The sequence below is a fragment of the Cygnus atratus genome, chromosome 15 (assembly GCF_013377495.2).
Source record: "Cygnus atratus isolate AKBS03 ecotype Queensland, Australia chromosome 15, CAtr_DNAZoo_HiC_assembly, whole genome shotgun sequence".
Taxonomy (NCBI): domain Eukaryota; kingdom Metazoa; phylum Chordata; class Aves; order Anseriformes; family Anatidae; genus Cygnus; species Cygnus atratus.
The window spans coordinates 10997325-11011637 of NC_066376.1; the positions used below are offsets into that span (position 1 = coordinate 10997325).

The 14313-nt window shown below is 36.4% G+C and overlaps 1 protein-coding gene across 5 annotated transcripts in view; it reads right to left on the reverse strand.

Moving 5' to 3' along the window:
- Window positions 1–352: 352 nt before the first annotated feature.
- Window positions 353–14313, reverse strand: part of KATNIP (katanin interacting protein) — a 70619-nt gene continuing 56658 nt past the window's right edge. For 3 of the 5 annotated variants that reach the window (XM_035549222.2, XM_050713871.1, XM_035549220.2), the window contains 8 exons: window positions 13891–14048; window positions 13536–13600; window positions 11547–11657; window positions 9117–9256; window positions 6554–6655; window positions 5749–5906; window positions 3950–4038; window positions 353–1988 (listed from right to left, as the gene is read on the reverse strand). In XM_035549222.2, coding sequence (XP_035405115.1) covers window positions 1933–1988; window positions 3950–4038; window positions 5749–5906; window positions 6554–6655; window positions 9117–9256; window positions 11547–11657; window positions 13536–13600; window positions 13891–14048 — 879 coding nt within the window. In that variant the 3' untranslated portion in view covers window positions 353–1932. Of the gene's footprint in view, window positions 1989–3949; window positions 4039–5748; window positions 5907–6553; window positions 6656–9028; window positions 9257–11546; window positions 11658–13535; window positions 13601–13890; window positions 14049–14313 lie in introns of those variants that run through there. The other 2 variants (XM_035549223.2, XR_004779025.2) reach the window with 2 other exon arrangements.

A 14313-nucleotide genomic window follows, 5' to 3' on the forward strand; every position in this document is an offset into this window, starting at 1 on the left:
TGGAAAGAGCCTTTAATCAAAGTACAATATACTCGCGTAGTTTAGTTTTTTTGTTGGCTTAACTTTAGTGACGACTGGATAAAACTCAGAAAAATAGTTTATCACTTGGGAATATGACAATGCTTATTCTGATTCATTCAAGCTCTGCCAATGCTCCCAAGAGAAGTCTTGCCACATGCATTATTCCAATTTCACCCTACTGTGATGAGTTGCACTTCCTGTTCTAGATATCCTGGCAATGAAAGGAAGCACTAGTGTTAGATGTCGTCCTACAAGTTTAATAATTAATACAAATGCTTTTGTGGACAAGAAGCACTTTCATTTACAGAAAAGGAAGTTCTTAAGCAAGCTTTGTGAAAATGTATTTTATTCATATCTTTTACTTTTTAAGCAAGAACACTTGTCACACTAATAACAATACCAATAATTAAATTCCATAACAAATTCTATTGATATTATAAAGAAATAGACATCTGTTTTACATTTAGAAGTGCTTTGAATTTAGTACAAGAGACATTTTGTTGCTTAATCAATACACAAAAATCCAGGAACTGCATTACTATCTTCGGTCTTTACAGCTTAGCCAACAACAGCTAAGTATTTTATAAGCAAATATACACACTACTGCACTCCTGACTTACTACAGAAAGGGAAGCAGCACATTTTGATTCTATATCAGGAGCTGCAATAGTGTATCTCTGATGTATAAAAGCATTTCAGAGCTTTCAGTTCTATCTGGAAACAATGAACGAGTTCTAAATAAGAAAGGTAGAACGTTCTATGAGATCTTATAAGAGATTTACAGGTTGTCACCACTGACAAATTTTCAGTGAAAAGCACATTTGCATAGCTAGAAATCCTGCAGCATGACAATTTGGTTAGAATTTCTGGTTAAATGACTACACATTCAGGGTATTCTGTATTTTAAAAATGCAGTTCACTCCTTACCATCTGCTAGTTAAAATGCATTTACCATTTCTCAAAAGGGTTGATACATTGCTGGCAGTTTGTCTCGTTGGTGCAGTCCAGGGCTACAGCCTCCTTGTTCACATAACCAAATGCAGGCAAAACTGGAGAAGAGAGCATTGTTCTGTAGCAGGAGCATATGTAGAGTACTAGTGGATGCTCCTTCAGAAAAAATATTTTTTGCTGTTTCTTTTTTGTGAAAGTGAAACAATGAAAGAAATGGTTATTTCACTGAAAAAAAAAAAACCACCAAACAAACAAACCAAAAAAAGCTAGGCATGAGACAGCTGAAACTTCTTTATTAAACCTTGATAAACCCACTTCTGACCTCCATTTTCTAAAAACAATCATCACATGTCTGCATGCCCAGTGGAACCTCTTCTGATATCATAGACAGTGTCAGCAACTAGAGGGACATTGCATGAAAACAGAGTTGGCAGCCTAGACACAGAGAGGTAACAAATATTTCTTATAAGTGCATTTCCCAAAGAACTATTTACAGGATACTTCATCAGTAACAATGCAGATGCTTCCTCCTAATGTGAAGCTTTGCAACCAACCAGCTAGGATTTCAAAGTTAAAGCTTAAGAAATACTCTAAAAGACCTCATTATGACCATCATGCTTCACCCAAGTTCTTGGTACTTTGCAGGAACAGTTGTCAGTTAGCAGTGAGGTTCTCACTCATTCCTATATGTTTCTTCCTCTATGGATTTTCAATTAAGAGACGGGAGAAAATTCATACAGTGTAGATAATAACAATAAAAGAACCTGGAAACTAAATTCATGCTTTAAATTTCATTACTGAAGAAAATTCTCCTTTAGCAAATAAAGCTTCCTCTCATAAGACATGAAGTGGTTCAGAAAACACAGAATAACTTCCATTTAGGTGATGCGTATCTTGGAGAGCTAGATGACACGTATCTAGGGCTGGATGTATTCAGGACTTTCTAGCCACCATCCCATGTTATTTCTTCCTCCTCTGCAGTCCTTTTTCACATATGCAGGTTTTGGGACGCAAAGCTGTTAAGGAAAATTAAATGCTGTTTAAACAATGCTCATTTATTAACACTGAAGGCCCAGACTAAAAAGAGGAAGAAACATCTCCATTTCTATATCCACCCCAGAATAAAAGTTAAGCTACTCTTTTCAGTAATATATCTTACATTGACAGTGAGTGATGCCAAATACTTCCCCGTAGAAAAGAAGATCTCAGAGTGACAGACTATGGAACAGTATCCAGCTGAATCGGGGTGAGGAAGTAATTTAATTTGTTACTCTGTTTCTCAATGGAGGCTGAAGATCATTTATAGATACACACACAAGTTTTGGTCCCAGAACTGACAGCACAAGGGCTCAGAAAAGAAGGCAGAAGTCAAATCAGGTCATACGGGAAGTAGTGGCAGAACAGCACAAACTGTGGTTCCATTTCAGAGCACAGAGCACTAACGCTAGTTCTTTCTTGTGTATCATTCCTCACCAACATTTGGATTTACAATTTTACATGAGTGATCTGGCTTCAGAGACTAAATGGGATTGTCACAGGTTTGGGATTATATTTAGGGAATAGGATGGATATAGAAGAAATAAAGAAAGATAAGGGATGGGGCAACAAGGTGAGGTAGAAAAGCAACGTCTGAAAGCAATCCTGGCAAAATTACTTCCATCTTTCAACAAAGAGGACGGTCTGACTCCAGAGACATCAGGAAAACCTTTTTCCCCCAGAAAAAGTCTTACATAATCACTTTCCTGGGGAACCTGGTCTGAACTCAATGTTGGTCCTGTTCTAATTAGGAGGTTGGACAAGAGCCCTCCCTGAGGTCCCCTCCAACCCAAATTATTCTGTCACTAATTGATGAATTAGTATTATTAACCCCTGTGTCTGATACCAGTAAGTACTATAGAGGTGACAGGGGACAGAAGTCAATAGGCAATCCTCAACAGATAACCTCACAGTAAGAGATGAGGACTGGCCCATCTTTAGGTGGCAAAAAAGGCCTTCTCCTTCCTTAATATCTGGACAACAGATGTGACAGCAATGGCAATGATACCCTATAGCTTGTAAAGTATAGCTATGTCTGCACTGCAACCCAGGATGTCATTACTACAGACACAGATATGTGCAAGATACTTCTGAGACAACCAGTGCTAATGTATTAATATTTTGAAGACATATTTGCACTGGCGACAGCACTTCATATTCTTTTACAGAATTGTTACTAAAAGCCATCAAATACTTATGAAACACTTTTTAGAGAAACTAACTAGAGAAATTGTCATGGTTGTTGGAGAAAAACAATCATGAATATACCAACTTGGTTGAGAATTTGTAATGTATTAGGGAGCTATCCCATATAATGTACAATGACAGGGACTCTTCAGACTATAAATACAATCTACTATTCCTTCTTGGGGAAGAAAAGAAAGCAAAACAAAAAATAAAACCAGGCTCTTTAGTTATCACTTTGTAAGACAAAAGACCAACAAGACAGACAGTGGGAGGAATAGGGTCAACACTTTTTCATCCCTATTCCATTTATTGTGATTTTGGACTTGCTTGAGGAACAACAAGCAAGTAGTTCTAGGACACATATGCATCATCTCTAAAGCTGCTTAAAAGGCCAGTGGGGATGCAACAAGCCTATTACTCCAAAAGCTATCTTTGGACCTGTACTATAACACTATTTTTCAGTTTACCTTAAGTCAGTTTCTTTCCTGAGGACTTCTGTTTATGTGTTGGTATAAGCTACAACTACATGCCACATAGGCCATTGATTTATTTCATCCACGTTCAGAGTTAGATACAGAATAAAAATCCATCAGAGTATGACATTCATGTTTGCTTTTTCCTAAGAAAAAGTAGAGCTAAATAAATAAAAGAGGTGTAAGTCTTCCCATTTTTCCCAGCTTAGGTCTTTAACAATGTTTATTATCCATACTGTCTTTGTAGAAAATGAGCAGAAAATTGTAAAGACAGAACTAACCTGGATCAGCCACAACCTGCTTCATTTTACTGTTTGTGATAATCTGATTTTCATTCATCATTCGTACATCCTGATCTCCCATATGATTGCTGAAAAGATTAAAGTCAGTACAATAACCGAAATAATCAACATTTTGTAAGGCTATGATTGTCATGGAAAAGGTTACCAAATAAGTTACTTAGGTCCAGGAGGCTTAAAAGAAATAATACAAAAAACAAAAACAAACAAACAAAAAAAACACTGAAGCACAAACACATCATGAGACTACACAGAAAGGCAAGGCATTCTGTCTGCATCTACCTGAAGTTGTTTTTGTTTGTTTGTTTGTTTGTTTTTGTTTGTTTGGTTTGATTTTTTTGCCAATTTTAACTAGTGGCATATGTAGCAGTAGGCACACATTCAAATATAAACATCAAATTCATGCTACAATTTTCTTGCCTGCCTATACAGCTTGAACCACAACAACCAAAGAGAGATTTTACATTAGTGCTGTACAAAGAGGGTATAAAATCCCCATATGGAACTTAACATTATTTTGTAATGTTGATATAGTATTACTTGAAAAATTTCTGCAATATTCATTCATTGTGATAAGTTTTGTTTACAGGCTGCCACAGAATTTTAAGATTTTTTTTTTTTTATGTGAAAGAAACAATAAATTCAAAGTTAAATTTACAGAAAAAAAATGTAAAGAAAACAACACTAACATCTCCCTTTCACACAGACGAAAACAAAAAATCCATGCCTTTGATTTTTTTCTTTTCTTTACAAATACTACACACAACACGCTTCTATTCTTGCAGAAAAAATTAATACCTCTCAAACCAACACAGTGCAACAGGAGAAACAATACTGGAGCAAATCAGAATTTACATCACTGATGATAACATGAGACTTAAGTTCAGGGTTCATAAAATATTACCAATGGCGTGTGAAAGTCAGAAGTAGCAACATATAAAAGCTCAAGAATACACACATTTTTAAAAAATATATAGATATAGTAGATATCTATGTTTTATTGCCAGAGTGCCCTATGTTTTAGTGGGGTAGCATAAGGGAAAAGAAGGAATAGAAGACTGCAAAAACAAGCTAAGAAGGAAGACCAAGAACATTCCTGCACAAGAATTCTAGGAGAAAAGACTGCATATTTTTGACTGGAAAACAGATCATGAATTGTGTGAGACCATAAAAGGATTTCTCTCTTAAAACTTAATCAATAGATATATGTCTTTTAAGCATGTGTAAAGGAAGTTATGCGAAGGAGGTCTATAACTACAGGCGGAACTTCCCTGCTTCCAACAAAATAATACTCAAAGATGTTAAAATGAAGATGTTAAACTGAAGAAAGTAAAAGTTCATTTCTCCTTCTTCCTGTATCCCACTGAAAAATTCCTCAAAACTCATAATTCCTCAAGATATTTTTCACTTCAGTAATTTCTTCACTTGAAAAACTGTTTACCACCGAATTTTACCATGACACCACAGCCACTTGTACAAAGCACGAGTCTAACACGATACTTCCAAACAATAATAATCTACTTTAACATCTGGTATTGCCTGTGGCCCACACCACCTGTGCACTTTCCTGTGCTTTAGAGAAACAAAGGAAATCCCTGTAAGCAAATGTGCTAGCATTTTTGTCCTTTTATGTCAAAAAAAACAACTATTGCTTATTAACCATTAAATGGGGTTGAGTATGCTTTATAGGGAATTTTTATACCTATTTGTGTACTCCTAACGTTAGTCACAAAAACATTTTTTGAAAACAACACTCTTCCAGTCAAGATCCACCCACATACCTAATAACACTTCTCTTCTGATGGCAAATCTTTTCATCGTCTGTAAAGAGAATGGTATGGTATGGGACCACTGGGTCACAGGTTGGTAGGATGCCTGACACGACATGGTTCACCATATCCAGAATCCCATTGTACACAAGCAAGTCATCCACCAGAAGCTAAAGATATTAAAAAAAAAAAAAAGCAAACAAAAAAAACAGATTTAAAAAAATTCTAGGAATCACTTTTAGCAGTCTTCTCAATGAAATAACTAAAAATCATTTTGCGCTATTAGTTTCAGAAGTCCAGTCATTACTTTAGTTTTTGTCTGCCTAAATTTCCATTTTGTTCCATTTGCTGGTGGTTTTTGTTCCCCGCCCCCCCCCAAGTTTTTGTCTTCTTACTGGTATTTCTAATGAAGCTTTCAAAAAGGTACTCAAAATGTATTTCATGCTTTATGTAATTGCCCTTCTATTAACTGGAGTGAATCACTCTTAAATCTAGGAATTAATGAATCTCAACTCACTTCAACTGTCCAAAACCTGTGTTTGTGGTTTAAATCAGTATTACAGACCTGTTCTATAGTAACTAGAGAAAGAAAAGCATTATCCTACCTTAAAACAATTATATAATTATTGAAAACATCTGATAAACAGGACATGTGACTTGCAGAGGTTAATCACTTTAATATTAAATACAGTGTTAAATGATACAAATCCCTTTCTTTGAGACTATATAGAATCACACTGAAGTAAACTGAAAAAAGTGCAGAAATCATGGCAAGATGATTCACCAAATGAATAACAAGGCATACAAAATTACTTACACCAAATTCCTTCACACCTCTCTGAGGTGTTTTGGCATAATTCCATAACTTGATCATTGAAACAGTAGTAGGTACATCAAATATAACATATACCCTATTCACCTGCAAAAGAGAATTCATTTATATTTTAGAGCACAAATCCCCCAAAGATAAGTCTCGTACAAGTTTCATGAAAATTGGTCTGCACTTAAAGAGATATAGCTAGAGAGCAGAAAACTGATAAGGATTTAAGTTCAGCTATCATCTCTGTTGATAATTCACAGATGTTGCCTCTTCTCCAGAGCTGCCCTCTTAAATGTACATTAACTCAGCAGATGATATCTGCATCTGAGCTTGTCATTCAGGACTGCTAATCATTTGGGAGAGGGGTAGAGAGACACTTTTAATGAGTATTACATCAACAAAACACAGACATGGGCTTCAGCATGAGACAAGCTGGCTATGAACGGAATCCATCTTCCTACTTGCAACACTGAAATTTCTCCTATATCCCAACAAAACTCTAAGAGAAGTTGTGCACCCCACACAAGTTGCAAAAACAGGTACACAGTCAACTCTCCTAATGCTTGCCAAATAATTATTGCCTGACATACTGTTCATTTTATCTTCAAGTGACATCAATGTCAAGATGTTAAGAACACAGATTAGGTCACGGCAACAGCTAATTCTATGCTATTCCTTTTATGAGTTACTATATCAACTTTAGGCCACTGTATCCTATGTTCCCCCTCTAGCATCCTCTGTAGTCTTAATCCTTCAATGTTTTGTAGAAGATACTGTTATTTGTATTAAATCACTATGTGTTTTTTGTACTGAAGAAAGAGAGGTAGATGTGGTCAATAAAGCTGCTTTTATGTATGCTTTTCCAGGAGAAAATTTGGGCTAAAATGTCCAAAGACAATTGTTAGTGTTATAGAAAATGAAAAAATTGATGGAAAATGCATTCAAACAAACAAAATATCAGCAAAAGGGTAACAAAGAATTCAAACCAAACTTATGTTAGTAATAAATCTCTAAAATTTTATAAGTAGAAAGGAAGATAAATTTGGAAAGGAAAAGAAAGTCCCATTATATAATTTTTTCCTAAAGCTTTCAAATTTCCCAATGTAGCAAAAAGTTAATTCAGCTTTCTAGACAACTGGAATGTTTCACAGCAAGCTAACAATGAGGATACAGAAGACTTGGTTCAGCATCCCAACTATAGACAATGATCATTAATAAGCTGCTTGCTTAATCCATTTGTACTCGCTGGCTTTGCAACCAAACCATGGAAGATGGCAGAGAGGAAAGAACTATATGGATCTTGAAAAGGTATCACTCGCTACAGCTTAAGTACAGAAAGGGCCATTACGTTGCTTACTTGTCCCCCCTGCATATCACATATTAGTGTTAAAAAGGGTAAACATATAATATCTTATCTACAGTACTTTGGTGCCAGACATGATGACACAAAACATCGTATGGATCTGTGCTAGAACCTCAGGCACTATTTTCCTTTTGCCAAAATGAAAATCTCTGCAATAATGTTTTTATAAGGACATTAACACGTCAGACATGCAAACTCAGATGGTTGTCAAATCAACCATTCACGATGCTACAATGGGTATCTGTGCATCCCGAGTTAATTACCAGGTTCAAGATGTGGGATCTAGACCCTAGGAACCTCAGGCATTACACAGAACTTCCATTTTCCTAAGAAACACAAGCAGTCAGTATTCCGAAGTATAATTAAAGTTTTATCTTAACTATACCCACTGCATTACATCATCAAATAATATATGAATTATTTTAAAAACTGACTTAATTCTTTGCTTATAGTAGTCTAAATAAATAACTGTAATATATGCTGTAAGGACTTTTTCCAACACAGTAAGCTATAGCACATCACACTTTAGGTTTACATTTTATTACTTTTGAAATCTATCCTCTAAGAAACACATCTTAACGATGTCCAAAACAGCCCCATGCAAAAAATGTTCTCTCCCAAAACAAAGTCAGAACCCATCTAAGTTTATCTGCTTTTCCTGTTTAGATATTTGGTACCCCATATATTAAACATGCTGCTTCTAAAAGGGCTCAATCGCTTGGAGCTTTAGGACATGAAATACTATGCCTGTCATGCCTAATTTATGAATTTGAATTCAAGACAGATAATGAGGTTTGAAGAAATTCTAATTACTGTAACAAAATTTATCGCCTTTTGCAAAAATGGTTTACAATTTTAGCACATTCCCACTTGAAAGGTGTTTACTGCACAAAACACATATATTAAGCTGTTTTACCAGTAACATTATCAGAGTAGCTGAAAAAACGTCTATGCAACCTCTAGAAATTATTTTGCTGTTGCATCATGGAAATAATAAGGAGGTTACAAAGCTGGGAGATCTATTCCGCTGCTATCTGTTCAGTGAAGAGAAAGTGGAATAAAGAGAATGTCTTCTGAAAGGTAGCCTACTTTACTAATATCAAATTTACCTAAAGATTATGTATGTTTTCCCTTTCTTTTATGCTTCTGGCCACATCTATGCACATCACTAGAACGGAATGAAAAGGGAAAATGTACCAAACCAGGAAGAACTGGTGCAAGCCACATATGTCTGCCATCAGTTGTGTTATTTACTCTGTCAACGAGTTTGTCTGGAGTTCGGATATCTCCAGATACATCTTCCAAAACATTGACACTATCTGGAAAAGCAGCAATATCTGAAAAAAAAAGCTTTAAGTTTAAATAACCGTAAAGGACATTTCAGAAATAAAATATTTAAAAGGTCATGCTTGCTCTTCCAGACTCCATGAGCAAGTTTTCTACAACAGAGCAGTAAAAATTACAAAATACTCCAAGTAGTTTACTTAGGTAGCTGAGGAACTTGAGAATACATTTTTAAAAGCAGTAAAACTCTTACAGATTCTGGCATTCAAAATTATGTTTAAAATAGGAAATTAACTAGCTGCATTTCATTTCTTTTAAAGTACATCTTCATGACTTCATCAATAAAGTTCCCTTATCAGAAATAGGCACTTCCCAGGTGTTGTTTTATTTATTTATTTTGTGACAAAGCTCCACTGTTTTTTAGCACAAACATGTAGAAACGCATATGAAAGACACCTTAAGAAAAGTATCCTTGTAGGACACAGTCATCAGTCTGACTACATTTTCCTGAAGTTCCTCAATACTTCTGATAAAAATCATTAATTGTCTAATAAGGCCTTCTTTCATTTCTTTGAGAGGGAAAGATGAAACCTTCTATAGGCTTTCTGTATAACTAGACTTTCTCTGTAAGAGAATATTTCAGTTTAAAACACATGTATGTTAAAGACATGCAAAGAAATATGGATGGATGGCATTGTCTTCAGAATTATAAGTCCCTAGCAAGCCAGTTTGATGGACAATAGTTTCCCCTTGTTTTGCTTTCTAGAAGGCCGGAGTCTCTCAGTATTTATAAGGAATTTAAGAAATAGCACAGAAATGACTCAGCTATTTAAGAAAAGCTTGCTTCAGACTTGGTAGCTGAATTATCACATGTAGTACTACACCGAGACAGATGTGCTTTTTCTGGGATCCTAATATATCCAAGAAACACTGCCGTACAAGCAGAAACAGGTGATTATTCCAAACTAGCTGTGCTATCTTTACCTAGCATTGTAAATACATACAATAAAGACATACTGTAAAGGCATACAATTTAAGTTAAAAATCCCCTGATCTTAAAAACAAACTATTAACACTTCAATTTCAAAATGTTTCTTCTCCATCACAGGTTTGGAGATTTCAAGTTCATCATGCACCATACACTACATAAATAAAAATTTCTCAGAAAATAATCTTGATTTTTTTCACTGTAATCTCTATTTATAAGGCAATAAGGATCTGTTGAGACATACAATTCACATAGCATCCATGTTTTTATCATTTTTAGTTGGTTAAGAAACACTGTTTTTACAATGTGATTGAACAACATCAGTTCTATATGGGGGTATACACTTCCAGCTCTTTAAGATTCATAGAACCAGAGAACGGTTTGGGTTGGAAGGGACCTTTAATGATCATCTAGATACAAACCCACTGCCATAGGCAGGAACACCTCCGCCCAAGTCCAGGCTGCACAAATCCCATCCAGCCCCACCATACTTTTGATGTGGCCCAGGATACAGGTGGCTTTCTGGGTTGCAAGTGCACATTGCCAGCTCATGTCAAGTTTTTTCATCTACCAGTACCCCCACATCCTTCTCTGCAGGGCAGCTCTCTACCCATTCATCGCCCAGTCTGTACTGATGTTTGGGATTGCCTCGACCCAGGTGCCGGAAGCTTGCACTTGGCCTCGTTGAACTTCACGAGGACTGCACGGGTCCACCTCTCAAGCCTGTCAGGGTCCCTCTAGTGGTCAGCTGCACCACTCAACTTCATGTCATCCACAAACTTGCTGAGGGTCCACTCAATCCCACTATCCATGTCAAAGACATTAAACAGTACCAGTCCCAATATGGAATGCTTAGGGACACCACTCCACCTGGTCTCCACCTGGACAATGACATGTTGACCACTACTCTTCGGATGTGGCCATCCAGTCAATTCTGTATCCACCAAACAGTCCATCCATCAAATCCATGGCTCTACAACTTAGAGACAAGGATGTTGTGCAGGACCATATCAAAGGCTTTGCACAAGTCCAGGTAGATAACATCAGTTGCTCTCCCCTTGTCCACCAATGCTGTCTGGTGTAGAAGGCCACCAAGTTAGTCAGGCATGATTTGCCCTTTGTAAAGTCGTGCTGGCTGTCTCCAATCACCTCCCTGTCTTCCATATACCTTAACATGGTTTCTAGGTCTACCTGCTCTATAAGCTTACCAGCTACAGAGGTGAGGCCAAATTTAGTTGATACAGAGTGCTGAAGTGCAACTCTTCAGTGACCCTGATTACTATGAATCTTTCAGATGTGTCCTTCATACCACCTATTGGTTACCCATGGAACACTGAATCAAATTCAAAGGATACTATTCTCAGTCAGTAAGATTTGGTCTCCATGTTCATTGAACAGCTCCAGTCCATTCAAACCAATGTAGTATGGATCACCCCAAGTAGTCAGAAGCTGAAACTGAAAAACAACTGAAAAGCAAAAGAGCTATTAAGGAAAATTTTGATGCTGATACTTTATCCTAACAGAACATTTATCTTGCACTTTCAAAAATGACTGTGCAACACACATCTCAATGTTAGACATTCTCATCTGCAGTGTATGAGATGCTTCTGATACTACACGGACTGTTTAGCCAAATACCAAAGTAGGCTACATATTTTTAACACAGATTTACAGCTCTGGAAACCTGAATACTTTGGATGCTGTCACCTTATCTCAGTGTAAAGGAGTTGAACAGATGCAAGTTGTGCCATGCTTTTTGGCACCAAGTTTGGATGGCAGCTGCTTGCCAATTCTCTTTACAACTGGAGATACAGTCTGACAGATTAGTCAGGTCTCCTTGACACCACAGAATTTGCATTTCCTATTCAAATCCGAAAATTTCTGTTTGAAATGAAGAAAAGCTTTTAGGAAAAAAATCACAATTCATCCTTGTTTCCAGCAGTGGCCAATACCTAATGCTTTCATAAAAATATAAAATACTTAAGAAACATTAGTAGACAGATATTGTAGAGTATGCAGCCATCAAGAATTTCTTTTTAGTCCCTAAAGAGCAACTTAATCCCTGAAGAGGGAAGAGGGTTTTTTTTAATACTCTCAATACACATTATAACAATCCTAACTCTTCTTAATGTCTATAGAAGTCCAATCATTCATGATCCTTCCTCTTTGAAGTGACATCTTGTAGCAACAAGTTCCATTATCTAGTTATAATATGGGTGAAAAAATGTATTGTTCACTGCAGACTTTACTATGTCTTAAACCCCTGTGAATAAACTATATCATTTTCAGAGAAAAAGTCTGTCATTTCTAATACTGATAATACACGCACAAAAATGAAAATCTGCAGTTGGAACAACTACATAAAAGTCTATCTACTTACATTCACATATGCTCATGTATGTTTTCCTTGTAGATGAAGAACTAATGATTTTTTATTATTGTTATTTTTATTTTCTCATTATTTATTTTTAAGTGTGTGACCTTCCTCATCATATATTGCAACTTATTAACACCACAGCTCTTATCTGGAGGCTTTATTGCCTTTCTACATTTTCTGAATACACCTTTGCTTGGTTTTGAATTGCATGAGTGATAACTGGCCAGCAAATATGCCCCTTCACTGAATGGCAGAAAACGTAATAAGAGTGTGTGCTGTCCATTTCTCTAGTGGAGCACCTATTTTTCTCTTTCCTCTACCCAGCCACTGATTTTCATGAAACGGTCAGGAACTTAGTCTTGCTGAGACCTGTTATTCTATTCTAACCTATGGTTAGAATAGCCTAATGGATTTAAAAGGCCTGTCAAGTAGATGGATGGCATGACAGGAAGTAGTATCACAAAAGGCTGCGCTTATTTAAGAAGGCTCATTTATTTAAGAAGGCTCATCATGCGCTTATTTAAGAAGGCTCAACTGGCTTTTTAAACTTAAAAATGGCAAAAATATTACATAGTTCTGGTCAACACAGCCTTAACAAAGATGTAAAATAAGACAAATTCCAAGAAACAGCAATGAGAACATTCAAAGATATGCAAAAAATACGGACTACTTCTAGTTTTGACAGGCTGGCAGGATACTGTGCTTATGAACCTCTAGCTCTAGCTTGGGTGGATTCCAAAAGGCAGGAAAAAAAGCTACTGGAGCATTTTACTACAGGTGACACATTCTTATATTCTGTTTCATTTATTTACTCTTAATTCATACCTTTCTCATCATATTCTTGGTATCTCAGTCATTTCTTAAAGCACCAGAAACTGTTGGATTCAAAACTGTCACAATTCATTACAACATTATACAGAACACTTTGGAGTTATGTACCAAATAAGAAAATGACAGAGAAGGATACAACCACATGGCATTAATGGTGCTTCATAGTCCATACTAGCTTGTTCCGTTCTCTTTGAACCAGTCCTGCCAAAATGACCACAACAAAATAGTTTGTATGTACACTCTTGGGTCATTCAGAAAAGCACAGAACAAACCCCAGAAACTAAGTCAAAACACACACCCCTCTGCTCCCCAGATTATGTAATAGATCATTCTCTGATCTCAATAAAATACATTATATTTTCATCTAGATGCTCAATAAAATACACTATATTTTCATCTAGCTGCTACAGATTTGCTTCAAAAGAAAATACATATAAATATCGAACAGAGAGAAACTACGTGGTTCAGATAATAAAAATATCCTACATTACCTCTTTTGTACCCTATTAATCAGCTGGGGCTGCAGATAGTCAAGGAAGAGAATTTCTTGGGCGAAGTCAAAGTGGCAGTTGCCTGGTCCCTTGCGGATAAGAAAGCCCTCCGGTGGGGAGATGCTGTGACCATCCAGCATTACATGGACTACCTTAGCCTTGTTTAAAAAAAAAAAAAAAACATAAATCCAATGCAATAGCATTCACTTCTGAGGCTGAAATAATTGTTTCAGTAATTTTGATGCATTTATTCCATTCCTCTGTAGTATCACATCCTTTGGCCTAAACCAGAAGACACCAGTTGCAACCCATAGTGTGCAATCCAAAGCATCACAGGTGACACTGACTGAACTGTTGAGATTGATGGGGATGGCAGAGGCTGAGAATGAGGGAAGAAGAAAAAGATTGGAAGAGCTCCTCAAT